Consider the following 27,522-nt stretch of genomic DNA (forward strand, 5'->3'; position numbering starts at 1 on the left):
CCAGGCCGGTGGTGGAGGGGCAGTGAGCAGGGAGAGGGCAGCAGGTGGGATGGGGCCGGAGCCAAGGGAGGGGGGGAGAGGGGCTCCCTCTGCCCAGCGCTGGCCCGAGACCCTGGAGCCCTGAGCTCTGGCAGATTCGCTGCTCACGACCTGGGCCCGTGAACTCAAAATAAAAACAGTGGAAGAGTAGAAGAATGCTCATCAGAAATCTCGTTTTCTTTCCAATTACGACTACTGTTTTGGAAGCACCACACATTCTTTTTTCCCATTTCCTCCCTAATTTTTCAGAGCTCCTGCTTTGCGGGCTCAGCCAGCCCCTGGGCACTGACCTGCCCTGTGGCCACGAGGGGCGCCACCCTCCTCTGGGCCTCCGTATCCTTGGTGGGGAAGGGGGGCTTCCGGGGACGGTGTCAGGCGAAGTAGGCGTAGAAGAAGACGTTGACACACACGAGGAGGATGGCGTTGAAGCCACAGACGCGGGCCCAGAAAGCATGTTTCTGGGATGCTCGGGGGTCACCTGGAGGGGGTGGGAGGCGGGGACAGATGAGGGCCACAGGCTCCCACCCGGGGCCCTTGCCTCCAGCCCCGCCGTGGGTGGGAGTGAGAGGGAGCGCCTTAGGGTCACACACACACCTGTTTTGGCTCCCGAGGGCAGGTCCTGAGCCAGGGTCCACCAGGTAAGGTTCTCGATCTGCAGGGAAGGGTGAGGGTGAGGGCGAGGGTGGCGGGACGGGGGTGGGCCCAGACGGGATCAGGGGTCAGTGATGGCGAGAGGGCAGCCAAGTTCAAAAAGGGCCAGGAACCAGGGCCGGATGGGGTTACGGGTCAAGAGCTAGAAAATTCCTGAGACGGAGAGGGTCAGGGGTCAGGCCAGGCTCACCTGGATGCCCTGGGGGGCTGGCGTCAGCAGGCTCCCAGCCACCACCACGGCCCCGCTGAGCACGAAGAGCGCCACGGCGAAGTGCAGGTAGTGGATGCTGTGCAGGACGGCAGGCCGGTCCTCGGGGTGGCCGCAGGGCGGGGCCGGGTGCAGGAACTCCAGCACCAGCCTGGTGGCACCCACCGCCAGCCCCGCCATCAGGCCCCAGAAGGCCCCCTGGGGGGAGGAGGCAGGGCAGCTGGGGCCTCGGGAGGAAGGCCAGGCTTCCCCCCGACCCAGGCACACAGGCGGCAGGGGGAGATGTGCGCCCAGCCCCACCCCACCTGCTCGTTGGCCCGCCGCCAGAAGATGCCCAAGACGAAGACCGCGGTCACCGGGGGGGCCAGGGAGCTGGTCACCGACTGCATGTAGATGAAGAGCTGCCCACTGTTGGAGCCCTGCAGGACCGGGATCCAGGCCACACTCACGCCGATGAGCACCACAGTGACCAGCCTGCGGGCGGCAGCAGCAGGCCGTCCCTCGAGACCTCTCCTCAGCCCTGCCTCGCCTCCCACCGGTCCCTAAGGCTTGCTCTCCATCTGTCCCCTGCTGCTCAGCTCCAGCCTCCTCCCTGGCCCCTGTCCACTCCTCCAGGGACCTGGCCGATCTTGCCCTCTCCAGACCCTTCCATGGCTCCCTGCTGCTGGCAGGAACCGCCCCTGACTCAGCCTGTGTTCTCACGCTCATCCCTGGGGTCTCACAGTGGCCCCCGTGGCCCCCCGGTTCTCCTGCCCACCTTCAAGGCACCGTCCCAACCTCTCTGTGCTTGCTGTCCATCTCCCACTCGCGGCGGCAGCAGCCTCATCCTGCTAGTTCACTGCTGCATCTCCCGGCACACAGTAGGTGCTCAATGCACATCCTTGACTGCACGAATGACCCCCTGCCCTCACATTCAGGCCAGACTGACCTCCCAGCGTTCCTCTAACCCTGGTGGGCCTTTGAAGGAGCCGTGGCCTCTGGTTGGCACCCCCCCACCCCCTACAGCCCTAGGCTGTGGACTCACATCCACTACTGGGCGACCTCCAGCCGGAGTGCAAGGTTTGGAGCCCAGAGGTCTCAGCTGCGAAGCCCCTTCCCCGGCCCACCCTGCGTGGAATCCTCCTCTCAGCTCCTGCCTGCCTCCCGCTGGGCGTGCCCCCCCCCCGCCCCCGCAGCAGGGACACCCTTCACTCGTTCCTCCACGAGGCATTCACGAGGAGCCCACCGGAGAGCAGGGCGTGGCTTAGGGACCAAGACTTGGTGCCGAGCAGGCCTGAGACTTGGTGCCGAGCAGGCCTGGTCCCTGCCCAGCACCCAGAGTGGAGCAAAGAAAACAGATGAGCCTGTTCTCCTGTGCTAAGGGCTGTGCTGAAGGAGCCCAGAGGAAGCATCCAACCAGGAAGGCTTCCAGGAGGAGGCGACCCTGCAGCTTTGAAGGGGTGTGGAACCTGGCTAAGGGGACAGAGCTGGGGCGAGGTGTCCGTATGCCTCTCCCTGGCTGAGAGCCCCTCGGCTGTGTCCTGGGTCAGCTGGACGCCCCTTACCCTCAGAGGTGGGTGATGCGTGAGACCCCCTGGAACCCCGGACAGCACAATAGGAATGACAGAGGCCGTGTGTGCGGCTGGGGCGGGTCCTCCTGCCTCCTGTCCTTCCCTTCCCTTCCACGCCAGAAGGAGAGGGTGGAGGAAGGAGGCACCCCCTTGATTAGGGCTAATTAACCCTCTGCCTGGCAGGCAGCCAGCGCTGCCCGCTTCAGAGGCACCGGCAGGCTCCACCCTGCCCTCCTCCAACAGGCCCCGCGTCCAACACCAGACTCAGCATCTCTTGTGGGGCTGGTCCTCTCCAGCCCGGCCTAGACTGGGGCCCTGGCCCTCTTACTGCCCTCTTGGGTTTGGTCTGATGACTCAGCCACCACCAGGCTGTCAGAGGGACCCCAAACCCAGAGGCTGTTCCTTCTGCCTGGAATGCCCTTCTCAACTCCTTCCCCAGCAAAACCCCCTTGTCCACCGAGGCCCAGCTCAAGACGCTCCTCCTCCAGGAAGTCTTCCTGACACCCTGCCCCCCCCACTCTGCCGTCAGGACGACTGGCCCCCTCCATTGCCCCTGGGCCGCAGCCATGGTCGCAGGGGAGCCCCTCAAGGGCTGGGGGGCCTCTGAGACCTCTCTGGGTCCCCTATGTTGCCCAGTTTGATGCAGGGTCCCAGGGAGGGCCAGCAGTAGTGGACTGAATAACAGAGAAGGGTGGACAGAAGGGGCTGCAGGGGAGGACCGGGGAGCGGGGCTGGGGGCTGGCAAAGATCGGGGCCCCAGGCATGAGGTGGTCACGGCCCCAGGCTTATGATAGCTCCTCTGGCCCCCCAACCTGAGGAGACCTGGGTGGGGGTTCCTCAGCATCCCCGTGATGGCCGCATCCCAGGCTCAGGGTGCCCTCTGCTGCCCTGCGCTCTGGGAGTCCCATCTCTCCTTGGACTGAGCTCCAAGGATCCAGAGCCCACACGGCTGGAAACACAGCTTGAACAGCGCTGTTGGGCAGGGAGCAGGCTGGAGGCGCTGGGGGCTGTCCTGGTGCTTCAAGACGGAGGCGTGGTAGGGCTAAGCCCTGGCCGCACACCCAGCACCGGGCCCTTTCCACCCCACCGACCTGGCAGCTGAGATAACTGGGGCCCAGAGAAGGTGAGCAGCCCGGCCCACATCACACAGCCGGGTGCCCACAGGCAGGCTGGCAGGGCCCGGGGCGGGCTTACCTGGGTGGATGGGTGAGAAGGAGGGTCAAGGGTGCCCTGTGGGGGGCTGAGCTGGCATAGAGGGAAGACCGGCTCAGGACTCTGGCTTCAGGTGGGAGCGGGAGGCTGGGAAGTAGCAGGCAGGGGACGTGGAGCCGCCAAGGGGGGACTGAGGCTACCAGTGTCCAGGCCAGGGGGCCGAGGCACACCCTGGGCGGCAGGAGGACGTCCGGGCCCCAGTTCCCGGGAAGCCGGGGCTGGAGGGGCTCAGGGAGGAGCTGGTCCAGCAGGGGCTGGGAGGGGTGGTCCAGGTGCTGACACAGAAGCCGCCGGGGAGCCGAGGGAGAGGCTCCCTGTTCTGGACGAGGTCTGAGCTGCACCTGAGCTCACACCTGCCAGCCGGCGTGTCCCGACAGAGGCCGGCAGCTTTGCATCACGGGCTGACTGCCTGGAGCTCCAGGAGACCCCACCCTGAGGATGGGCGCCACAGGCTCCCGGCTGGAGGGGGCACTGCTGCCAAGCCCAGCACCAGAGGGCCGGGTCCCCCTCGACCGGCACAGTGGGGGCTGCATGGCTGGGAGGAAGACAGGCAGGGTGGGACTCCTGAGAGGGCATTGACTCCTCTTCATCCATCACTGAGTTTCACCCCAAAGGACTCCCGGATACTCGGCCAAGCTTGGGGATGGAGGGTTGTGCCAGGCACAACCCCCCTCCCCCCATGTGGAGGGGCATCGGGACACCAGTGGGACCGACAAGGCCTACATGTGCTATGGGAGCGAGGCTATAGTTCCTGTGGGAGGCTTTGAGGGGAGGGGGCTCATTCCTTGGTCTCAGGTATCAGGGAGGGCTGCCTGGAGGAGGGGCACTTGAGCAGAGTCTAGAAAGATCAGGTGAGTCATCAAGGTAATAAGGAGGGGACAAGTGGGGCTCGGAGGAAGTGGGCAGAAGCTCAGTGGGGCCAGGGGCACAGGGGCCAGAGGGACAGCTATGGTGTGGGTGTGGCTACACCTGAGTGCTGGCTCTGGCCCTCTCTGGGGCAGCTGGGAACCGTCATGGGGGCTAGGGGCTCAGACCTGGGGAAGGCAGATCTCTGCGTGGTTAGGGAAGGGGGCTCTCCCTGGCAGATTCCCTCAGAGATTCCGCTTGGGGTAAGAGATGCCTCCGAGATGGGGGTTGTGGCCATGAAGGGGTGGCCAGAAGAGCGATGTGGAAGGTGGGAGGGGTAGAATGTTCTGGTCTCTTCTCTCCTCTCCTTCCTGGTGTCATCCTTTCTCCAACTGGCAAACTCCTACTCATCCCTCAAAGCCCAACTCTGCTGGGGCCTCATGGGTTGGTGGTGTGGCTGGGGAAGCCCTCCTCTCAGCCCCTCCCCCATACCGTCCCACCAGCAGCAGCTCCCGCTCCCTGGCACGGGGCCGCAGCCACTTCCAGATGTCCATGGTGAAGAGCGTGCTGCTGCTATTGAAGATGGAGGTCAGCGATGACATGAGAGCAGCCATCATCACAGCGATCATCAGCCCCCGCAGGCCTGGGGGGACAGGGGCCGCTGTGACCCTGCCCGGGCCGCGCCCCCGCCCCCGGGAGCCCTCCTGCCCAGGCCCCGCCGTCTGACGCCCCTCCAAGTCCCTGCAAGTAGAGGCCCAGGAGGGAGGAGGTGGGGGGGTTGGAGGTGGTGGGAGAGAGACCCTGACATGGGAGGCTGGGGACAACGGCGGGGCTCCCGCGTCTGCTGCCTGAGCCTGCGGGCTGCTGGCAACGGGGATCTGTTCTCAGCCTTTTGCTTCTACAGAGCTTCCAGTTGACAGAGCACTTTCACACCCAGACTTCATTGGACGGTGAGGAGGTGGAAACTCAGAGAGGGGAAGAGAGTTGCCCAGGGATGCACAGCAGGCCAGCGGCAGAACTTAGGGGTGGGGCGGGGGAGTGAGGACAGCCTGGACGGGACCCTCAGCCTGGAGGCCCCGCCCTGGGCAGGGCCCAGGGACCCAGGGCCTGGGGTTTCCTGCTACTTCCTGTGTGTGGCCACACTGTCTTGTTGGCTCTGTGAGAGAGGAGATGTGGTTGCCCAAAGAGGAGACAAAAGCCGCCTCGGTCATGGGCTGAAAACGAATAAGGGGCCCCCACCGAGGTGGGCGAGGCCCTGCTGTGCAAAGCCTGCCGGGGGTCGTGGGCTTGAGAGGGGCTGAGTGTGCAGAGGACTCAGTGATGTGTGGCTTCAGGCTGGTCGCCTCCCCTCTCTGGGCTTCAGTTCGACTCTGTCTCCAAGGCTTCCTGTGCTTTTTCTTCAAGTGTCTAAGCACCTCCTCCACCTCTGCAGATTCCCTGTCCTCCACACCCCTTTCCCCCACCCCAGGATAAGCCACCTCCCCTGAGGGCTCAGACTTGCAGGTGCCATTGCTTGCCTGGCCCTGGTTCTGTGTCTGACCTGCTGTGTGACTTCCAGGCATCCCATGGCCCTCTCTGTTCACTTAGGCTGACTGAGATGGGGCCCAGAGGAAAGTGAGTTAAATCATGGTTTTCCTGCAGACATGTCTCCAACCTCCTTCCCTTGCTCAGGGAGGTGGATTAACTTGGGGCTTATTCTCCTCCCACTTCTCACACAGGGAGCTCAACACCTGGAGAGGGGTTATGGCTCACACGGCTGGGTGTCAGCGAGCCCCCAGAACAGAAGGGGCAGACGAGGCACCAGGGTGGGAAGCCACAGTGCGGCCAAGCCCCGTGCCAGTCAGTTTCCCCGTGCGGTTGCGTTTAATCCCAGCAACCATGCTGAGGGGTGGCCCGGGACAAGTCACTTTCCTCTCTCTGTGCCTCAGTTTCCCCATCTGTAAAACGCAGCTAAGAACTCTGCCTCATAACCTTACAAAAGTGGGGATGATGAGGGACTTCCCCGGTGGTCCAGTGGTTAAAACTCCACGCTTCCACTGCAGGAGGCACGCACGGGTCTGATCCTTGGCCGGGGAGCTAAGACGCCACATGCCGTGCAGTGTGACCAAAAAAAAAATTAAAGTGGGAATGAAGATCACAGCGCCCAGGGTTCCTGAGAAGAGGACGCGAGTTAGCCGCATGTGAGGCCCCGGGCGTGGCACCTGGCGCACAGTGGGTGCCCTGTGTGTCTTCTATTATTGCTACTTTCCTCACGCTATGCTCATCCCACCTGGATGTCACACAGAGTCACGCTGGATCCAGAGTGGGCTCCACCGCCCCCAGGGCTCCTCCCCGGACCCAGCTGGAGCCTCACCTGTGGGCATCAGCTCCATGACCAGCTTGGGGTAGGCGATGTTGGAGCAGCCGATCTCGGCCCCGCAGGCCCGCAGGCACTCAGAGGGCACCACACAGCCCACATCATCTGCGCGAGAGGGATGCCTAGTGTCCCCCGCCTGCCCCTCGCCGCCCTCCCTGGGGTGGGAGAGCCCCGGGCTGAGGACAGGAGCCTGGCCGCACCCGCTCTGTCACCATCTGCCACCAGCGGCTGCTCGGCCCTGGGCCTCAGTTTCCCAGCCTGGGTGACGAGGCGGGGGCCGGCCTCAGAGACTCCTCTGGCCCTTGACACCCTCTCCTCCAGCCTGCTGCCCATCCCATGACCCCAGCTCCCTGGCCCACACCAGGCCAGCTCCCCTGCAGGGCAGCCCCGCCCAGGTGAGGCGTCCGGTCTCCTTCCCCCCACCTCTTGCCCTCAGCCCCCCTCCCCAGAGGGGCAGGTGGAGGCCCCCCACCCGGGCTGACCCCTCAAACAAGAAGGGAGCCCAGAGCTCCGCACAAGACCCTCCAGACTCCCAGCTCCTCGGGCCGGTCTCCTTCCCTGCCCCCCTCCCCGCACCCCAGTCTCCTCCCACCCGAGCCTTTGTGCTGGGTGCTGCTCTCCCAGGCCCTCCCAGGGGCGGCTCAGAAGTCATCGCCTCCCTCTGAAATAACCCCCCTCCCCCATGACCCCCTCCCCCCTCATCGCTCGTTTTCAGCACTTCACCTCCCCTGGACAACTGCGGGCTGTCGGCACGGGAGGTGGTTCTGCTGCAGACCCTCCCCCGTGGCGGGGGCAGCGCCCACTGCTCGCCCTCTGAGTGAACAAGGATTGAGTGACCTGGCCTGAATCCGAAATCCCAGACTCCCCACCAGCCGCTGGAGCCTGACCCTGTTCAGGGCCTGACGGAGGGGGGCCTGGCTCCCGAGAGCGGGCGGAGGTAACAGACAGGGTCGACCCCCGTGCTGTTGTTCCTCTGGGAAGCACTCCTTAAACACCTTTGGCCCCTGCCCCCTGGGTTCTCAGCAGGGCCCGCAGAGGAATGCGCAGAGCAAGCAAACACGGAGACACAGAGATGCGATTACGGGGAAAGTTCAGAAACAGCGGCCGTCGCTCAGCCGCGCGGCCACAGGGGCCTGTTTGGGGGTAACGTTCCCACGCGTGGGCATTGATGTTTCCGTGACTTGGAGCCCCTGCGCGGACCAGGCACTCCTGGGTTAACGCCGCTCCTTAGATGCCCAACCCACCGTCGAGGGTCTCAGGCCCCCTCCCCAGGGCCAGAGGGGCTGGAGCGGCATCATCCCCTCCCCCATGACCCGCGTCCCCGAGTGCCAGGCTTCCAGGGCATCTGCCCCGCCAGGCCCCCACCCCTGGCACCTCCGGCTCAGTGTGTCCCACTGTCCTCCCTCCTGCCACAAGGTGGGCACCAGCTCCTCACGGCCTCCCTTCCATCCTCTCCATCCTTCCAAAGTCACCGCTTTGCTCACATCACTTACTTCTCAGGAACCCCCTCCCCGCCATGACATTCGAGGCCCTGGACAACTGGTCCCAGGTCCTGTCATCCCAGCACCGCGCACTGGCCACTCCGACCTGCTTGCAGCTCTTCACACACGCCCAGCATGCTGATGCCTCTGTGCCTTTGCAGACGCAGTCTCCTCCTGCTGCTCTGTCCCTACCCTCGCTCACCTCCCTCTTCATGGTCTGCTGCGAAGGGCTTGCTCTCCGAAGCCTTCCACAGCTCGTCCCCACCCGCTAAGGCAGAGTAGCTTCCTCCCAAGGGCTCTTAAAGCCCAGAGTTGAATCACAATTGTTTGTTTGCATATTTTACGCCCTCCACCAGACTGGGAGCTCCGCAAGGGTGGACACTGGCTTTGAATCATCTCCTCTCCCAGGTATCTCCCTGTCCAGGGCTGGGCCCAAAGGAGATGCTCTGTGAACAGTTGTAAATGAATGAAAGAGTAAACAAGTGAATGGTTGGGAACAAGGGGAAAGGCACAGAAGGAGAGGAGGAAAGGGAGAAAGGACCCCACAAAGAGCTATGGAGGAGTTCAGGCACTGTTTGATCCAGCTGCCCTACCCTACCACCTCCCACCCACAGCTATGCATATGAGAGAACTCAGGAGCAGAAAGGGCATAGCTTTCCTAGGACACGTAGTCAGACCCGGGACAGAGCCTGGGGTCCCACGGTGGGACTCTGGAGCCACTGGGGTTCAGGTGGGGGCAGGTGACAGGTCCCTCGTGACAGGTTCTGGGCTTGGACTGGCTGGCTCTGGCACCGGGAGGACCCAGCCCTCCTGGGAGGGACGGGTGATGCGTCACGGCCACATGATGGCTCAGAAAGGCCAAGTCAGGAGATTCTGCCTGGGTTTATTCGCCCGGTTGCAGCCCATTCCAGGCTGCCAGGACGGGGCCTTGCCTCCGGGCGCCTCGGGCTTGCCTGCCTAAGCAGCAAGTAAGAACCACCTCTCCTTTGTGACAGCAGCAGAGGTGCTGCCACCTACACAAAGTCCCCCATTTGTGCCAGCTCAGGAGGGAGCAGCCCCAGGCCAGGGGCCTGGCCTTGCCTGAGTACCGGATTCCACGGGCCTGGGAGCTCCCCGCTGGGCTCCACCTTGACATCAGCACCCCTACCCAGCCGGGGCCCACGCCAGAAGCCTGAGGGCTGCCTCTCTCCTTGCCCCCCACGTCCTCCCTCCCTGCGGCCAATGCCAAGTCCAGCCACTGGGCTTGGGGACCAGGGGAGCTGCACCACCTCCCCCCTCTAACCCACCTCCCCTAAAACCATGACTCTGCCCACTATCCTCCCTGCTCACAGCCTCCTGTGGCCTCCATCCCCTGCAGGAGGGATCAGGGGACTCTAACTGTGCACTACAGCCTCTGCCCACTTGGCCACCTGGACCACTGCCAAAATTTCACCCTCAACTCTGGGCCTCTGTACCCTCTCCCTGGAACACCCTTCTCAAACCCAGGGAGCTCATACTGATTCCTCCCAGCTCGTTGCGGATGTCTGGGCTCTACAGGCTTTGAGGAAACACCCTCCACAGCACCAATAACTCTGTGACTTGTGTCCTTCCTGCCTCTCGATAGACTGTGACCATAAGGCCCATGGAGAAGCCCGGACTCCAACAGCGCACAGCACAAGCCAATGGGTGGCAGGTTCTGCCTGTGTTTGTTGACTGACTAAATGACCCTCTTCCAAGCTGGTCATTGGACACACCACCCCGAGGGGTAGTCAAGGTGCTCCCCACTCCCAAGCAAGCCTGGCTTATCCCTGGGAGCCAGTTCAGATGCTGATATCACAGGAGCGAGCACACAGACCTGGCTCTGAGTCCAGTTCTCCCAATTCCTTACTATGTGATCCTGGGTATTTATTCTCTGGGGCTATATCTTTCTCTGTAAAACCCTTCTGGGGACATCCATAGGCCAAGAAATCAACTTCAATCTAAATGTCATACCTTACACAAAAAAATTAACTCAAAATAGATCACAGATTTAAATGTAAAACTATCAGACTTCTAGGAAAAAAGTAGGAGGATATCTTCAGAACCTAGGGCAAGGTGAAGAGTTTTTAGACTTAACGTCAAAAGCGTAATCCCTTAAATGGGAACTTGATAAAATAGAGCTCATCAAAACTAAAGCTTTGGGACTTCCCTGGTGGTCCAGTGGGTAAGACTCCACACCCCCAATGCAGGGGGCCCAGGTTCGATCCCTGGTCGGGGACCTAGATCCCCCACGCATGCCGCAACTAAGAGTTCACATGCTGCAACTGAGAAGTCCGCATGCTTCAACTAAAAGATCCCGTGTGCCGCAACTAAGACCCAGCACAGCCAAAATATAAATACATAAATACTTATTTAAAAAAACAACAACTAAAGCTTTTACTCTGCATAAAACACCTGTGGGAAGGATGAAAAGAAAAGCTGCAGAAACAAATTCAGTAAAGTCGCAGCAAACAAGAGCCATACATAAAACCAGCTGTGTTTCTGTACACTAACAATGAACTACCAGAAAAAGGAATTAAGAAAACAAGCCCATTTACAGTAGCATAAAAAAGAATAAAATACCTAGGAAAAAATTTAACCCAAGGAGGTGAAAGGTTTGTACACTGAAAACTGTAAGATGCTGAAAGAAATTGAAGAAGACACAAAAAAATGGAAAGGTATTCCATGCTCATGGATTAGCAGAATTAATATTGTTAAAACGTCCAAAGTGATTTACAGATTCAGTGCAATCGCTATCAAAATACCAATGAGGGCTTCCTGGTGGCGCAGTGGTTGAGAGTCCGCCTGCCAATGCAGGGGACAACGGGTTTGTGCCCCGGTCCGGGAGGATCCCGCATGCCACAGAGTGGCTGGGCCCGTGAGCCATGGCCGCTGAGCCTGCGCGTCCGGAGCCTGTGCTCCGCAATGGGAGAGGCCACAGCAGTGAGAGGCCCGCGTACCGCAAAAAAAAAAAAAACCCCAATGATATTTTTCACAGAGGTAGCAAAAACCATCCTAAAATATTTGTATGGAGCCATAAAAGATCCGGGACCTTAAGAAAGAAAAACAAAGCTGGAGGCATCATACTCCCTGATTTCAAACCAAATCACAAAGCTATAGTAATCAAAATAGTGTGGTATTGGCACAAAAACAGACACACAGATCAATGGAACAGAACAGAAATAAACCCCTCGCATATATGGTCAACTGATTTACGACAAAGGAGCCAAGAATATACAATGCGGAAAGGACAGTCTCTGCAACAAATGGGTGTTGGGAAAACTGGACAGCCACAGGCAAAAGAATGAAACTGGACCCCTATCTCACACCACATGCAGAAATCAACTCAAAATGGCTTAAAGATTTGAAAAAAGACCAGGAACTGTGAAACGCCTAGAAGAAAATATAGGTGGTAGCTCCTTGACATCAGTCTTGGCAATGATTCTTTTGGATTTGACACTAAAAGCAAATGCAAAGAAAGCCAAAAACTAACCAAAAAAACCCCAAAACAAACAAGTAAAAAACAAGTGGGACTTCATCAAACTGAAAAGTTTCTCCACGTCAAACGAAACAATCAACAAAATGAAAAGGCAACATACAGAATGGGAGAAAATATTTGCGAATTGTGTGTCTGATAAAAGGTTAATATCCAGAATATGTAAAGAACTCATACAACTCAATAGCAAAAACAAAAACCCACAAACAGACCCCAGAAATCTGATTTAAAGATGGGCAGAGGAACTGAACAGACATTGTTTCCGAAGGAGACATACAAATGGCCAACAGGTACATGAAAAATACTTGTACAACATCACTAATCATCAGGGAAATCATCACACCTGCAAGAATGGCTATTATCAAAAAGACAAGAGATAACAAGAGTTGGCCGGGATGTTCAGAAAAGGAAACACTTGTACATCGTTGGTGGGAGTGTAAATGGGTGCAGCTACTATGGAAACAGCATGGAGGTTCCTTAAAAAATTATAAATAGAACTACCATATGGTCCAGCAATCTAGGTTACATATTTTAAGGAAATGAAATCACCACCTCCAAGAGATATCTGCACTCCTGTTCACTGCAGCATTATTCACTATAGCCAAGATACGGAAACAATCGAAGCGTCCTTCAGTACTTATAATAAACGGATAAAGAAACTGTGACGTTTACATATATAAGAAAATATTATTCAGCCATGAGAAGGAAAGACATCCCACCATTTGCAACAACGTGGACGGACCTCGAAGGTGTTATGCTAAGTGAAATATGTCAGAGAAAGATAAAATACTGTATGATATCCCTTATATGTGGAAGCTAAAAATGCCAAACTCGTAGAAACAGAGAAGGCAGCAACAGAAGGAACACAGCCATACGCACCAACCTGGATGAATCACCAGAGAACAGATCGGTGGCGCCCAGGGTTAGGGATGGAGGTGTGGGTTTGGCTGTAGAGGGACAGCTCTGCATCTTGATTGTGATAGTGGTTACACAAACGGACACATGTGATAAGGTTGCACACATCTACACACACGCACAGAAACAAGCACACGTAAACTGGGGAAATCTGAACGAGATTTCTGGCTGTGGTATTACTACGCTATGGTTATGCAAGATGACACCATTGGGGGAAACTGGGTGAAGGGTGCATGCAAGCTCTCTGTTGGTTTTTTTTAACAGCTTCCTGTGAATCTATAATTTTGGGCAGGCAGCTGGAGGGCTGGAGGCCCTTCAGCCCTGAGAGCCAGGACTCCCTTCATGAGCCCCAGGGGCTCCGTGCAGGGGAAGAAAAAAAGGAGAAGCTGAGGCCAGAGCAGGTCTTGTCTAGATACCCAGTGGCAGAGGCTGTAAGTCAGGCTTCAGGACTCCCAGGGCAGTGCTTGGCCCTGGGACCACCTTCCTCCCCCTTCTGACCATGTGCAGGGGCGGGGGCGGGGGGATGCAGGCATGTGTGCAGGTACCTGGGAGGGGCTGGGGGCACTATGTTCAGACACATTGTGAAGCCCCCGGGCCAGGGTGGAATGCAGGACTAGAGGGGTCAGCGATGGGGACCACAGGCATGCGGGGGCTGGGACACCGCATCACTGCTCGAGGCAGCAGACCCAGGGAAGACGCTGACAGGCAGATGGGTGGTGGTGAGGGTCCTGGGGGAGGGGGGTTCATGGGCCCAGGCCCAGTGACATCAACAGCTGGCCCTCGGCAGCAAGAGCAGTGTCCTCGGGGCCCCAATCCCAGGTGAGCACGAAGCAGCTCCTTGCAGGGCAGGCGAGGTGATGGTGGTGGCAGGACTGGGCCAGGTGCCTGGCTGGCTGCCCGCGGCATGCAGCGGGATGCGGGCCGTTGTCAGGCCAGGTTTCGTGGGCTTTGCTGTCCCCACCCTGGCAGCCTGCTTTCAGATGTGGTCCCCATACACCCCCAGAACCGGGGTCCCAAGCCCCAGGACGCAGGGCAGAGGGCTGGACCTGACCCCAGCCCACAGCCGCCCTCTGAGGCCCTCCCTGCCCCCGGGTTCATCATGCGGGACCAGTCCTGGGTGGGCGCGGCTCCCAGAAGGGAGCGGGGCTGGGACCTAGAACTGGGTACCTGCTCTATCCACACCAGGCTCTTTGCAGGCTCCTGAGGTCGGGTCAGACCTGCCCCACCTCTGCCTTGGTGGCTCCCAGCCCGGTCCCGACCCTACTTCCGCAACTGGACAGCTGAGCATCTGCATGGACTTCCGTCCCACCTGGGAAACTGGACACAGTTAGGGTGGGACCAGGGTTACCAACAGTCTGGGGGCTGGGTGTGCTAAGGCCGTTGACTGCTGTGTGTCCTCAGGAAAAACACTGCCCCTGTCTGGGCTGCAATGTTCCAGGAGCTCTTGGACTTGGGTCCCTGAGCCGTTCAGAATTCGGCTACCTGGGGCTGGTGGCAGCGGAGGAGACAGACACACACCGCCCAACGTCTGTGTCCGTCGCGGGTAGGAGTGAATCGGTTTCCGGCTCCGCCCCCGGTCTCACGTCACCGCAGGTGGCGGCAGCGGGGTGGGCGAGGCGGCACTGAGTCACAGGCCGCCTGTGCACCCGCTCCGCCCGCGCCGCCCGGTAAGCGAGACCTGGCCCGCGCCCCCAACCCCGGGCCCCCCGGCGACCCGCCCGCCGGCGCGCTGCCCCGAGCCTCCTCCGCACAGGCCCCTCGGGCTGCCGATCGCGGCGCCGGGGGCTTTCGAGACCCCATCCCATCCCGGAAGCCCTTGGGATGCGGGGCGCCGCCGAGCAGGGCCAGAGGTCGTCGGAGAGCGGACGACCTCCTGCCCCTCTAGGAAACTTCTGGGAAGTCCCCTTCCTGGCCTAGTTCCCCCCAGAGGTCGCCCTGGACCTCTGGCATCTCCAGAAATCCTCTGGGACGCCGGCCCCCGTCCCCTGCAGGTTCCGGCACCCGGGGCGGGAGGCGTGCCGCCCACACACACCCCCCGCCGGCCCCTCCTCCGCGCGGCCGCCCCTCCGCGGCCCCGCCTGCGCTCTGACCCGACCCTGCGGCCCGCCCCTCCCGCAGGCTCCCGGGGGCAGAGGATCGGCGGCGGCGGCGGCGGTGGCGGCGAGAGGCCCCAGAACGCGCTGCGCCAGGCCGGCGACCGGGCTCCAGACCTGCTGAGCGTGCGTCCAGCCCGCGGCAGAGGCTCCCGCCATGGCCTTCTCCCAGGTGCAGTGCTTGGACGACAGCCACGTCAACTGGCGCTCCAGCGAGGCCAAACCCGAGTTCTTCTACAGCGAGGGGCAGCGGCTGGCGCTGGAGGCCCTGGTGGCCCGCGGCCCCGACGCCTTCTATGAGGTGCTGAAGCGTGAGAACATACGCGACTTCCTCTCGGAGCTGGAGCTCAGGCGCATCGTGGAGACCATTGAGGTGTACGACCCCGGCTCCGAGGACCCCCGGGCCAGCGGCCAGCCCCGGGGGCCCGAGGACGGCGAGCTCGGTGACGGCGAGGAGGGCAGCGGGGAAGAGGGGGCCCGCACCGAGGCCGAGACGCTGCCCTCGCTGGAGTACTGGCCCCAGAAGTCTGACCGCTCCATCCCAAAGCTGGACCTGGGCTGGCCGGACACCATCGCCTACCGGGGTGTGACCCGGGCCAGCGTCTACATGCAGCCCCCCATCGACGGGCAGGCCCACATCAAGGAGGTGGTGCGCAAGATGGTCAGCCAGGCCCAGAAGGTGAGCCAGCGCGAGTCCCCGGAGAGGACGCGGCAGCCTCGCCGGCGCCGAGCACACTCTCACTCAGAGCCCAGCCTGGTCTGTTGGCTGCCTCCCCTCCTGCCTTCACGGGGCTCCTTGGTTTCTTTGCAGAGGGGTAGGGCCCCTGGGTCCTCTGAAAGGTGACAGCGGCCGCCCCATCTCAAAGGGCCTTTGTGCATTGTTGGGGGCTGTTGCTGACTTCCCCAGACCTGGCGAGCAGGTTCCCCAGACGAAGGTGCTGCGATGGGGTGGGGCAGGGAAGATCACGCGGCTTTCTCTCACTGCTCCTCGGGATGGCTCTGATTCACACCTGAGAAGCAGGAGGCTCCCAGGCCCACGCGCCTGCATGCCGGGAGCTTTCTGGCGATGCTTTTGTGGGGTGGCGGAGAGAGGCTGGGGCGGGAGGTAGGCATGGAGACTAAGAGGTAGCCTGAGTCCATCTGAGGCTGGCTTGGAGATCCAAGTTCAAGCGTGCCTGCTTCCTGGCCACGCTGGGTGACCCTCCCGGAGCCTCTCGGTGAGCTTTGCAATGGCAGAACCTTTCCAGGCTGGGATGTGAGGGATGGCGATGGTGCGGACCTCAGGGGTGGGAGCGGAGCGAGTCCAGATGAGGGTCGTTTGCCTGGACTGGAGGAACCTCAAGCGTTGTCCGGACCTCCCCGGGAGCGACCCCTGCCGAGCTGTGCAGTGTGCCAGCACACTGACACGCGTTCTGAGAAGGGGTCTCGCCCCTGGCAGCCAGCCAGGCCTCGGCTGGTAGCCGGTGCTTCTTCACGCTTCCGTGGTTTCAGAGCACGTTCTGAGATGACTGATAAGGCCTGCCTCGTGAGCTGTGCTGAGGACGCTTCTGAAGCCGGGTCTGGGCTCAGGAGAGAGCAGCGAGTGCTCAGCAGTTCTGTCCTGGCCTTGGCTTGTGGGACGAGGTATTTCTAGCAGAGTTTAACACTTTCAGTCTTCTGGGTCTGCTCAAGACCCAAACGGTGGCTTTGGGGACCGTGCTGGAGGACAGACAGGGGCCAGGGGAGCTCTTGGGCACAGAGAACAGAAGTGGGTAGGAGCTGCCAAGGTGGCCATGGCTTAAGTTTCCAGAAGGGTGGAGTCCCGTCCCCCGAAGGGCCTGGCCGGGTCAGACAGCCTGTGCTGGGGAGCCTGGCCCTTGGCCTGGTCCCAGGCAGCTCTGGGGCTTCGGGTTTCTGGTCTGTGAAATGGAGGTGGCGAGGATGAAAGCTGTGAGGATGGAGTCCGGTGACTGAGTGAGAAAGAGGTAGAGGAAGGGGGGGAGGGGCCTTCACCGTTTTCAGGCTGAATAACCCACACCACTCCTGCTGTGGGGTAGGAGGGCGCTGCTGACGTGGGCGCCTGGCTGGAGGTCATGGGACCCAGTCCCCCGGGAGGGCCTGTTGGGATCCCATTACCCAGCCTCCTCTCCCTTTTTAAAACTGGGGAAGTTGAGGCCCTGGGTGGGGACTTGACCTGCGGTGCCCGGGCTCCTCCCCGCCCCCCATGGCCCTGCTCCCCACCAGGAGTAGGACAGAGGCAGATCCCAGATCCCAGACGGCACAGGAACAGCTGGAGAGTCTAATCTCCCCCAGACAGAAAGACAGACGGCCTGGCCCACTGATGGGGCCAGATAGGGGAGCCTGGGGCCATGCTGGGCACCGGGGCCTCCTCCCTACGTCTCTCATCTCTATGGCCGGAGCTGAGACCCAGCCACCCCATGCAGTCCCATGCCCCCCCGTAACTTAATATGCTCCCCACAAAAGCCCCCCAAGATTATCAGCATCACCTGTGTAAGGTGACAGCCAGGAGGAAGTCCATCCCAGGTCTGAACCCCGGTCTGTGTGGTCCCATTTGGTGCTGTCCTGCAGCCCCCAACAGGTGGGACAGGTGGGCATTGCCCCCTGCTTTCATCCCTCCTAGAGGGAGGCTCACTGATGCCACCCCTGCCCCCACGCTCAGACAGCAGGGAGCCACAGGCCCAACAGGAGGGGCCTCAGAGGCCAAGTGCCTCCTCTCAGACGGGGACACCAAGGGCGGAGGACGGGGATTTGTTCACATCTGTCCCCTGCTTTCCAGCCTGCATCTTCCCTGCCATGTCCACCCTGGGGCCCATGGCCAGTGTGGGGTGGGTGTGTGTGTACGGGCTGCCCTGATAACCGGAGGTGCTGTTTATTGAGTGCCGGGCACTATATAATCTCGTGTAGCGCCATCTGTTCCATTTTTAAGATGTAGTAACTGAGGCCGCACTGGTTAACCCCTGCCAAGGTCACCTGGTTAGCTCTTGGGTGGAGAAGTGGGGAGGGACCAGACCTGTGTTGTCCTCAGACTCTAGGACAGGTCCCCTGCCTGTCCTGCCCTGGCCTTGGCAGGATGCAGTGAGAGGCAGGGCAGGGAGGGGCAGCTCATCCAAGCTGCCTGCAACCCTCCCATCTCCCCTGCTCTGCTGCTTCCCAGGCTCCCAGGGGCCGGGCTGTGACGCTGATGGATGCTGACAGGGTGTTTTGCCTGGGCTACCCGCCTGTCTGCCGGGAGCTCTCCCTACCTTATCTCTCCCCGTGAATCACCTCTTTTCCCCTCGCCCCCGCATCCTCCTCTCACCCCCAGTACCAATGCAGGGACAGTGGCCTCTCTCCCCCACTGGGATGGGGATCCCGCTGTCCAGCTGCCTGGACAAGATGCTGGCCCCCTGCCCACCAGGGCGCCTGGGCTGGAACTGGTGGTACTGAGTCAGGGCGGCCCAGCCCACTGCCTCCTCAGCCTGGCCTGTCGTCAGCACAGCGGGCCGACCCTGGGGCAGGGAAGTGACACAGCACACATTCAGCCCGTCCCCGCCGGGAGCGGCTGTGTTCCCGTCAAGGCTAACGCTGAGTCCCCCCATTTCCCAGGAGATTAGACTGGAACTAATGGGCCACAGTGCCAGGAGCCAGGGGTGCTGGGGTCAGGTCCCTGCTCTGCCTCCACCGCTGTGTGACCTGGCACGAGCCCCAGTCATCCCATCTGTAAAATGGGTATAGGCATTGACGCCTCTTAAGGATCCCTTCAGCTCTGACACCCTGCTGCCCTGTCCTTCTGGACTCCTCTGGGACGAAGACCAGTGGGCCCAGGGTCTGACTCCACCGGCTGGGTGGCCCTGAGCAGGCCCCAGAGATGGAAGGTCATCTGCTTGCCCCTCCCCCAGCCCCCGGGAGCCAGTGATTTATCCAGGGAAAAACCTGCCGTGGGGTTCCAACTGCATACCAGAGGCCGGGCCTGTAGCATCACGCCTAGGCTGCTGCAGCCTCTGCAAGAGAGGGGTGAGGCTGGACTGGGTTGGGCTGGGACTGGGGAGGGCCTGCCTCGGCCAGGAAAGGGGGTAGATGCTCTAGCAAGCTGTTCATCCAGGAGATGCTAAGCACCGCTCCACCCCCCCCCAGGACCCCTTCACCAGGGACCCCAGGGGCAGGGGTGGGTCGTGTGCGCGTGAGGAACCTGGGGGAGCACGAAGGAGAGTGAGTGGTGGAGGCTGGACCAGAACCCGGAGCTCGTGCCTGCCAGGCCAGGGGCATTAAGCTTCTTGCCCAGGGCCACACAGCAGGAAGGGACTGGAAGCAGGTGCCACAATGCCCGCCTGACCCCACGTCTCTCCTGTCAGGCCCCTGCCTTCCCACACTGCAGTCCTGGCTCACGGCTTGGCCCCAGGAGAAGAAAAGCACTTAATGAGGCACTTATGAAATCCCAGCTGCACATCAGGTGCTGAGCAGGTACTTTACCTGCCTGGATCCTCCCAGCTCCATGGCGTCAGCTATCGTCCCTTCCGTGCAGATGAGGAAACTGAGGCCTAGAGGGGCTCACACAGGGCAGGTAACTTGTCGCCGAGCCGGCCCCTGGAGGAGCTGGCCCAGAGCCCAGCTCTGGGGTCAGTGAGCCCCCGTTTCTCCGGAGAAGCAGCGTCTTGGATGTTCTTTCGAGCCCTGCCCCTCTGGGGAGCCGTGGAGCCTTGCTGCGGGCCCCCAGCTTGACTCAGGGCAGTAAAAGCATTTTCACGAGGCTCCTAGACTCTGGGCTCCGGCAGGGGCAGAAGTCTGACCACACCAAGGCCTGGTGAGCACAGGGTCATGGGGGGCCAAGGCCCCTGGGACCAGGAGGGGGGCTCTTGCTGTCCCCAAGCAGGCGGTACCAGCACAGCCTCGACGCCCTGAGAGGCCCCAGGGGCGGCCCGGTGGACTGTTCCCAGGGACACACTGGAGCCCAGAGGGGCAGCGCCCGCGCAGCCTCATGCAGTGGGTCTGGGGAGCACTTCCCAGCCCGGGGCCCCACCTGCCAGGTGGCGAACCATCTGATAACATAATCCCAGGGGTCGGCCTCCCGTCCTCTCCAAAGGCTTCCTACCAGCGGTGTTTGCGTCTTAATTGAGTCTGGGGAGTCAGAAGCGGCTCTGCCAGCAAGGAGGGCTGGCACCTCTGGGCTGGGTGCACGCCAGGCTCCTGGGGCGCCCCGGCGGTAGCCCCACCCCGGCCGGCACTGCCCTCCCTCCCAAGACCCCGGGAGGCAGGGCCTGTCGTCACACTCACATCACAGATGATGATACCAAGGTTCAAAGTGCGCCAGGGCCTGCTGAAGGTCACACCAGTCTTGGGTGGCAGGTCTAGACTGAGCTCCTGGTCTCCTTGGTCCGGCAGGCTCGCCCTGCAGCCGAGGGTCCTCCCCCTGGACCAGCAGAGGCGGGCAGTCCTCTCAGAGGCCCCTGGTTCACCCGGCCCCTTGCCGCATGACCTTGGGCCTCACATTCTTCATTTGTAAAATGGGGATCGGGCACTTGTCTTAATTAAGGCAGTAACAGTCATGAGAATGCTCAGCGCGGGGGCAGGACTGCGCCCCATTGGGACCACGCCCCACGTCCAGGCAGGCCCAGCCGGTGGGCCGCACCAGCCTTTTTCTTGAGGCCCCGGTGATCCCCAGGCTCACGCCCTTCCCAGATTAAATGCCACGTGGGGCGGTGGTGGGAAGACAGTCTTTCTCGTATCACAGGACCCCGGCCACGTTGCCCAAGTTAGCCACTCCGCCTCTCTGACCTTCCGTCCTGTCCTCCTCAGTGCCACGTGATGCCAACACCTGCCCCAAAGTAGCGGCAAGATTGACATGGAAAAAAAGCGTGGTGTCTGGCACGGATTCAGTTCTCTTCCCTCTGTCCCCATCCATGGCCCCTCTGGGAGTGGTCTGGCTGGAGAAGTGGTGAGCCCCCCATCCTGGAGGGTTCAAGCAGGGGCTCAGGAAAACGCAGCAGAGAGCACCCAGGAGCCTCTGCCCTGCCGGGCTGGCTCTGTGACCTCAGGCAAGTCCTCTCCAGGCCGGTCCCTGGGGCTGTAGGGTGCTCCGTGACCTCACAGCGTCCGCTGCTCTTGGATCCTGGAGAAGCTGAGCTTTTAAACATCTTCGAATTTGTGACTCTAGGATTTTCCAGTTTGAAAATCCTTGGCTCGTGCCATCCTCTGAGACTGTGGGCTGGGCTGGATCCTGCGCCCGGAAGCTTGGAGGACTCCGAGGCCCCTGGGGGCTGGCAGGAAGCGGGAGGGGCTTCTCCTCTGGTCTCCTCCGCCGGGCACAGCCCTGGTCAGCTGACCCCATGCTCCGCAGCCTCTGGTCTCTGCAGCATTCCTGAGCTGTGGTGAGGAGGCTGACGTGTCTGGGGAAGGCCAGAGACTCGCCCCTGGGCTGCGTGGGACGCGCTTGCCCTTCTTGACCCCTTGCCGCTGCAGCTCCTTTAACTGGCCTCAATGAGGCTCCTGTCTTAGTGCAGAGGGAAGGTGCCAGAGCTGATAACCGTCAGAGGGGTGGGACTACAGGCCTTCCAATCTAACTCCCCCGCGACTGAGGAGAAGGGAGGTGCTTTGCCACAGACCCCACCCGCCCGTAAGGTGGGGCAGAGCCCCGGGCACTGACTCTCCGGGCAGTGCTGATGGCCAGGGCTTAGTTTCAGGAACCAGGATGGCCTCTGGGAGGTGGTGGGTGGAGTCACAGCTAGAACCCCCTCCAAGAGAGGAGCCCAGGAACAGGAAGCCTCTGCCACCAGCGGACTGTGTGGCTCTGGGACGGTGACTGCACACACCCCACCCCCAGCCCCCCCCCCCACCCCCCCCCCCCCCCCCCCCCCCGGGAAAAGGGACAGCTGTACCAGCGTTAGCAAGCTGGTCCTGGCTTGGGTCGGCATTGTTACCACGTACACAGACTCCCTCCCCATCTACCCAGGAGGCCTCCTCCCCAGGCCGTGCAGGTCCTGCGAGCACCAGGGTGGGGTGGGGAGTGGGGCCATGTCTCAGTGTGGGAAACTGAGGCACAGCAGCCAGGTCTGCCCAGCCCTGCTGCTGGAGGAGGGGGCTGGGGGCAGGAGGGGTGCTCTCCCCGTCTCCGCTGCACACCCCAGTGAGCGAGGGGCAGCCTGAGCCTCGCTGCACCCTGGGGGCACGTGCAGCCCCTGGGGCCTCAGCCCCTCTGTCTGTGCAGGTCGGCCTGTGTAAATTCTCTCAGCATTCGTGTCCCTGAGGAAGTCCTTATTTCCGTCTTTGGTTTTGAAAGCTGTTTTCACTGGGTAGGGAATTCTGGGACTGGGTAGGGAATTCTGGGTTAATCGTTCCTCCGTTTAGTTGCTCCGGTGTCCCCTGGCTTGTGTTGACTCTGAGACATCTGCTTATCTTTGGTCCTCAGTATTCGATAATCTTTTCCTTGCTGGCTGCTTTTAAGATTTTCTCTTTGCCACTGATTGTAAGCGATGTGATTATGACGTGCCGTGGTCTGTTTCTTCACGTCTCCTCTGCTTGGAATTCATCGAACGTCCTGGGCTTGGGGATGAATAGTTTCCATCAAATGTGGAAATGTTATGGCCATCTGTTTCAAATGCTTTTCTGTCCCCTCTCCCCCACCCTCTGCCTCGGGACCTTCTGAGACTCCAGTTACACATACTCTAGACCTGTGAAGTTGACCCAGGTTCACTGATGCTCTGGTGTCGGTTGTTCGGTCTTTTTTCTCTGTGCTCTGATAGGTCTTCAGGTTCACTCTCTCTTCCTCCGTAGTGTCTAATCTGCTATTAATCCCACCCAACGTATTTGTCATCCTAAATGCTGAACCGTTTCACTTCTTGAGTTCCGATTTGGTGTTTGTTTTAAAAAACCTTCCATGTCTCCAAGTAACTTTTTGAACATACAGAACACGGTTGTAACTGTTTGCCCATCTTCGTCTGCCAGTTCTAACATCTGTATCCATTCTGGGTCCACTTTGGTAGACTTTTTTCCTCATGTGGATCATTGTTTTCCTGTTTCTTTGTGTGTCTGGTAATTTTTGATTGGATACCAGACGTGATGAAAATTTTATGTTGTGGGAGTTTTGTTTTTTCCTTTAAACGTTTTGGAGCTTTGCTCTGGGATGCGGTTCTTGGAAACAGTGTAACACTTTTGAGGCTTGCTGTTAAGCTTTTTTTACTTTTTGCGGTACGCGGGCCTCTCCCTGTTGTGGCCTCTCCCGTTGCGGAGCACAGGCTCCGGACGCGCAGGCTCAGCGGCCATGGCTCACGGGGCCAGCCGCTCCGCGGCATGTGGGATCTTCCCGGACCGGGGCACGAACCCGTGTCCCCTGCATCGGCAGGCAGACTCTCAATGACTGCACCACCAGGGAAGCCCTGTTAAGCTTTATTAGGTGGGACCAAAGCATATTTGGTCCAGGGTAGGAGTCGGCAAATTATGGACCAAATCTGGCCTATGCCTGCTTTTGTAAATAATGGAACGGAGATGTATACATTTGTTTATTAGCTGTCTGTGGCTGTTTTCAGAGTTGAGAGGTGTGTCAGAGACACGTGGCCTGCAAAGCCTGAGACATTTGCTATATGGCCTTTATAGAAAAAGCTCACTGGCCCCTGGTCCAGGGCTGTTTGCCCACCAGGTAGGTCGTATCCTTCTGAGAATCCTCCTGTGTGCCCTGCGTGTCAGAGGGGCCTGCGCTCTGGCTGTGGGGACGTAAATGACTCCTGGTCCTGTGTGAGCACCGGCCGTTGTTCCAGCTGCTCCCTTCCAGCGGGCCTGTCCCAGCCTCGGTGGCTTCTTCCTGTTCGTGTGCTCCTCCGTCTCCAGCTGAAGCCTCAAGAGGCAGCTCCCTGCAGGTCTCTGGCCTTTGCTCTGTGCAGCCCTTTCCTCTCCTCTGTCCTGAAAATTCTGGCTGCCAGGCTCTGAGCAGACTTCGTCTCCTCAACTCAGGGAGCCCACTGGACTCGGCCGTGGCCTGGAGGTGGCTGGGGCGGTCCTACAGCTGACCTCGCTCGTCTCCCTTCTGCCGGGGGTCATTGCACTTGCTGTGCTGCCTGTTGGCCGTGGCTTCATAGGCTCTGCCTGGTGTTTATTGCTACGGCAGGTGGGTAAGTGTAGGCTCCGTTATTCCGTCGTGGCTGGAAGTGGAATCCCAGGTCTTGAAGGCACTGTCCCCACCTTAGGACAGTGTGCAGCACGCCCTCTGTGTTCCTGTGCGTCACTGCCCTCCAGCTGGCACAGAGGGAAGCAGGAGACGCTGAGGTGATGACCCCCAGCCTGTCCACCCCGAGGGCACTGTGGGTCAGTGAGGAGGCAGGAGAGCCACCGCGGCGTCTGCTAAGCGCGGCTCCCGGGCCCGAGCGGCTTCCCAGGAGGACAGTCTGGAGCCCATGGTGCCACCATCCTGCGTCCATCTGAGCCTTAGGGTCAGACAGACCCAGAGATGCGGACCCACTTCCTCCTTTTCCAGGTGGTGAAAGTGGCCCAGTGAGTGCCAGGAACTTGCCTGCTGTGCACTGTGTCTGCGGCTCCCTCTGGGCCTCCTGCAGGCATCTCCGTGGCCTTGGAGGGTGGGGCAGGCAGGACAGGTACAGAGGGAAACTGCCCACGCCGACCTGGGTCTCAGGGTCCGGGCCTCGGGGAGGCGGCCTGCCACTCGCTGGGTCGCTGCCGTTTCTCCAGAAACACAGACGTGACACTTGCTCGTGGCAGCATTTGAGTCAGGGCTTGGAGGACGGGAAGGAGTTACTGGCTTGGAGGAGGAGAGGGAGGCGCCCGGCCAGGAGGACTGTGTGTGCGGCTGCGGCGGGGTGTGGGGTGTGTAGGGAGGGCCCGTAGGGTCAGAGCCCCTGTGGGGTCAGGGCCACCGGGGAGGGATGCTGCTGCAGATGCTGGGCCCGTGGCCAGTGGTCTTCCAGCTGCGTGCAGACCCCTGGCCACCTCACCCCTGCGCCTCGTCCTCCAGCCCTGCTCTACCCACTGGTCCTGTGAGCATGTCTCTGCTCCAAGACGGATTCTGTGGTCATGGGGGAGCGGTGCCTCTAAGGCGGCTGTAGGGGCGCTGGGAGCCTCAGGCTGAGTGTCAGCCGGGCGAGGCGGGAGCCCCGGGTTGGTGGTGCAGAGGGAGGTGGGGCGTGGTGGTCAGAACTGCCTCTCCCAGACCCCTAGACACAGCCAGGTGCTCCAGCCGGCCCAGACAGGCTGTGCGGGGCACCCGGGCAGGACACACGGACTCAGGGCTTCCTTGGCAGGGACAGCCTTGGGTATCACATCCACCTTCCTCCCCATTTCACAGATGAGGAAACTGAGACCCAGAGAGGATGCAGCTCACCCAAAGCTAGACCCCAGCCTGGACCCCGGAGCTCCAGCTCCGTCCTTGCCTGGGCCCCGGGGAGGATGGGGCGCCCCGACCCCTCCACCAGCACCAGCAGCGGGGGTTACAGGGCTTCAGGCTGTGTCTGCTGGGGCGGCAGCCACAGGTGGGGGGTTGCTGCCCCGTGCGCTGGAGCCCCCAGGAAGCACCTGGGCGATGGAGGTGCTCGTGGCGGGGCATCACCATGAGTCCGTCACCTGGGGCCGGCCCCTCCCCTCTCTGGCCAGCGTCTGCGTCTCTCACGGGGTGGGGTGTCCACCATCCCAGGGAGATTTGGGGGATTCTGGAACCGTCAGTGGGAGGATCGGTGGGAGGACGCAAGGAGGCCGCAGAGCAGCCCCGGCTGCACAGAGCGAGGCGGGGGTTCGGGACCCACGCGGGAGGCAGGGTGGAGAGGCCGCGGAGCTGTTGGTGGGGGGGTGGGGAAGGGAAAGGGAGGTGTGGGCGCCGCTGGAGGGTCACGTTTTGAGCACACCCCCAAGAGACACACGGGGAGGGCCTCGGGTCTGAGGCACGTCGAGCTCAGTGCCGATGCCAGTCCCTGCCTGGGCCCCTCTGCTCTGGCGCCACCCGGCCCCGCGCTGTCGGCCCCGCGCTGTCGGCCCCTCCCGGCACGGCCGCCCTCCCACAGCCCCACCACCCTGCTGCTCTGTGCAGTTAGAACCAGGAGGGTTGTGGTGGCTGTGTGGCCCCTCCTGGTTCTGTGGCTGCACCTCTGAGAGGGCTTTCACGTCAGGCACGCACAGGGACCACTGGACTCCCTCCTTCCCTTGGGAACCGGGCTGGGGGGCTGGTGCCGCGACGCCGGGCCTGGAGTTCGGGACACACACCTGCCTGCCGTCCCGCCCCTGGGAAGCGGGCACATGGTCCGGGCGCTCACACGGGCGAGCCTCGGGCTGCCCGCCTCGTGCCCGCTGCGGTCTCCTGACCCACGTGGAGTGGGGACATCCCCAGATGCCAGCCTCCTTGCCGTCTTTCCCGCAGTCTTGGCCCTGGCCTTGCCCGGGGCCTCCGCGGGATATGTGTGGGCTGGCGTTGTCCTCCGGGCGGGACTAGTGTCTGTGCTCAAGCCGCGCATGTGTGAGCTGGACAGAACACAGGAGTGGGCCAGGCGGACACCCCATTTGGCAGATGGGGAAAGTGAGGGTCTAGGAGGGGCTGTGGCTTCCCCCAGGCCCAGCCATCTGGCACATTCTGAGTTGACAAGCACTCCCGAGGCCGCCTTAGGCCGGGCCGCGTGCCGGGCCAGGGTGGGGGCGCTGTCTTTGAGGACCTTGCGGAGCCACGGGTGAGCCGGGCCACCCAAACAGGTAATTAGGCAAGGGAGTGAATCCCTCCGTGCCTCAGTTTCCTCGTCTGTAAAATGGGAGTAATAACCGGTGCCTCGCGGCGTTTTTAGGACTTGACGCAGTAGCGGTTGTCAGGCGCAAGGCTCTGTGGGCAGGGCGCAGGGCCCTGGGACTGGACGCGGTAGCGGTTGTCAGGCGCAAAGCTCTGTGGGCAGGGCGCAGGGCCTGGGTTCTAGTCTGGACTGGACGCGGTAGCGGTTGTCAGGCGCAAGGCTCTGCAGGCCGGGCGCAGGGCCCTGGGTTCTAGTCTGGACTGGACGCGGTAGCGGTTGTCAGGCGGAAGCTCTGTGGGCAGGGCGCAGGGCCTGGGTTCTAGTCTGGACTGGACGCGGTAGCGGTTGTCAGGCGCAAGGCTCTGCGGGCCGGGCGCAGGGCCCTGGGTTCTAGTCTGGACTGGACGCGGTAGCGGTTGTCAGGCGGAAGCTCTGCGGGCCGGACGCAGGGCCCTGGGTTCTAGTCTGGAGTCTCTGGCCCTGGGGACGGGCACGCAGGGCTCGAGGCCTCTGAGAGACCCTGTGGCCCCCGTGGACAAGCCGCGGGGGCCCCCCTGGGAGCACCAAGCCCCCTCCTGCCCCAGCTCAGCTGGCACCTGTACAAGCCCTCCTTTGACCCTCAGCACCGAGCCCAATGCCTGCGACCCTGTGGGGCTCCACTGTGGGGGGCAGGCCCCGGCAGTCCCAGCCCGACAGCAGGCGGCCTGGGCTGGGCACCCTGCCTGCCTGGGCGCCGCAGGGAAGGCTCACATGGGGCGGGTCTCGCTGGGGCACGTCCCCCAGCCCGGGCCCAGGGCAAGTCCCCGTCTGCCACGCTGGGCAGAGCCTGGAACCGGGCCTGCTCCCAGGAGAATTGTGTCGGCCGAGCCGTCTCCAGGCTGGCACGTGAGGCTGTGGCCTGCGGGAGGGCTGGAGTGGCTGTAGGCCTGTGAGGTCCAGACAAGAGGGTCCCTGCTGTCACCCCTCCCCCACCTCGGGGTCCCGTCACCCTCGA

At 61.5% G+C, this 27,522-nt stretch overlaps 2 protein-coding genes across 3 annotated transcripts in view; one reads left to right on the forward strand and one right to left on the reverse strand.

Annotated features, from left to right (window-relative positions):
- Nucleotides 1–194: 194 nt before the first annotated feature.
- On the reverse strand, nt 195–21,640 carry LOC125962090 (sodium/glucose cotransporter 5-like). Of its 2 annotated transcripts, XM_049702005.1 has the most exons (9): nt 19,294–21,640; nt 18,782–18,824; nt 6,860–6,967; nt 4,999–5,149; nt 3,643–3,693; nt 1,204–1,372; nt 881–1,096; nt 634–691; nt 195–517 (listed from the first exon to the last, which is right to left on the reverse strand). In XM_049702005.1, exons 1-9 carry the CDS (start codon nt 19,315–19,317, stop codon nt 411–413), a joined length of 927 nt encoding a protein of 308 aa, XP_049557962.1. In that variant the 5' UTR covers nt 19,318–21,640; the 3' UTR covers nt 195–410. The 2 variants fall into 2 exon arrangements, with proteins under 2 accessions (XP_049557962.1, XP_049557963.1); XM_049702006.1 differs by lacking the exon at nt 18,782–18,824 and having other exon boundaries at nt 19,294–21,639.
- FAM83G (family with sequence similarity 83 member G) overlaps nt 14,404–27,522 on the forward strand; it is a 30,330-nt gene continuing 17,211 nt past the window's right edge. Inside the window, exons 1-2 of the mRNA XM_004266798.3 lie at nt 14,404–14,418; nt 14,870–15,523. Of these exons, the coding sequence (XP_004266846.1) occupies nt 15,002–15,523 (522 nt within the window). The 5' untranslated portion in view covers nt 14,404–14,418; nt 14,870–15,001. The remainder of the gene's footprint in view (nt 14,419–14,869; nt 15,524–27,522) is intronic.

The sequence above is a fragment of the Orcinus orca genome, chromosome 19 (assembly GCF_937001465.1).
Source record: "Orcinus orca chromosome 19, mOrcOrc1.1, whole genome shotgun sequence".
In the NCBI taxonomy this organism is placed as follows: Eukaryota; Metazoa; Chordata; class Mammalia; order Artiodactyla; family Delphinidae; genus Orcinus; species Orcinus orca.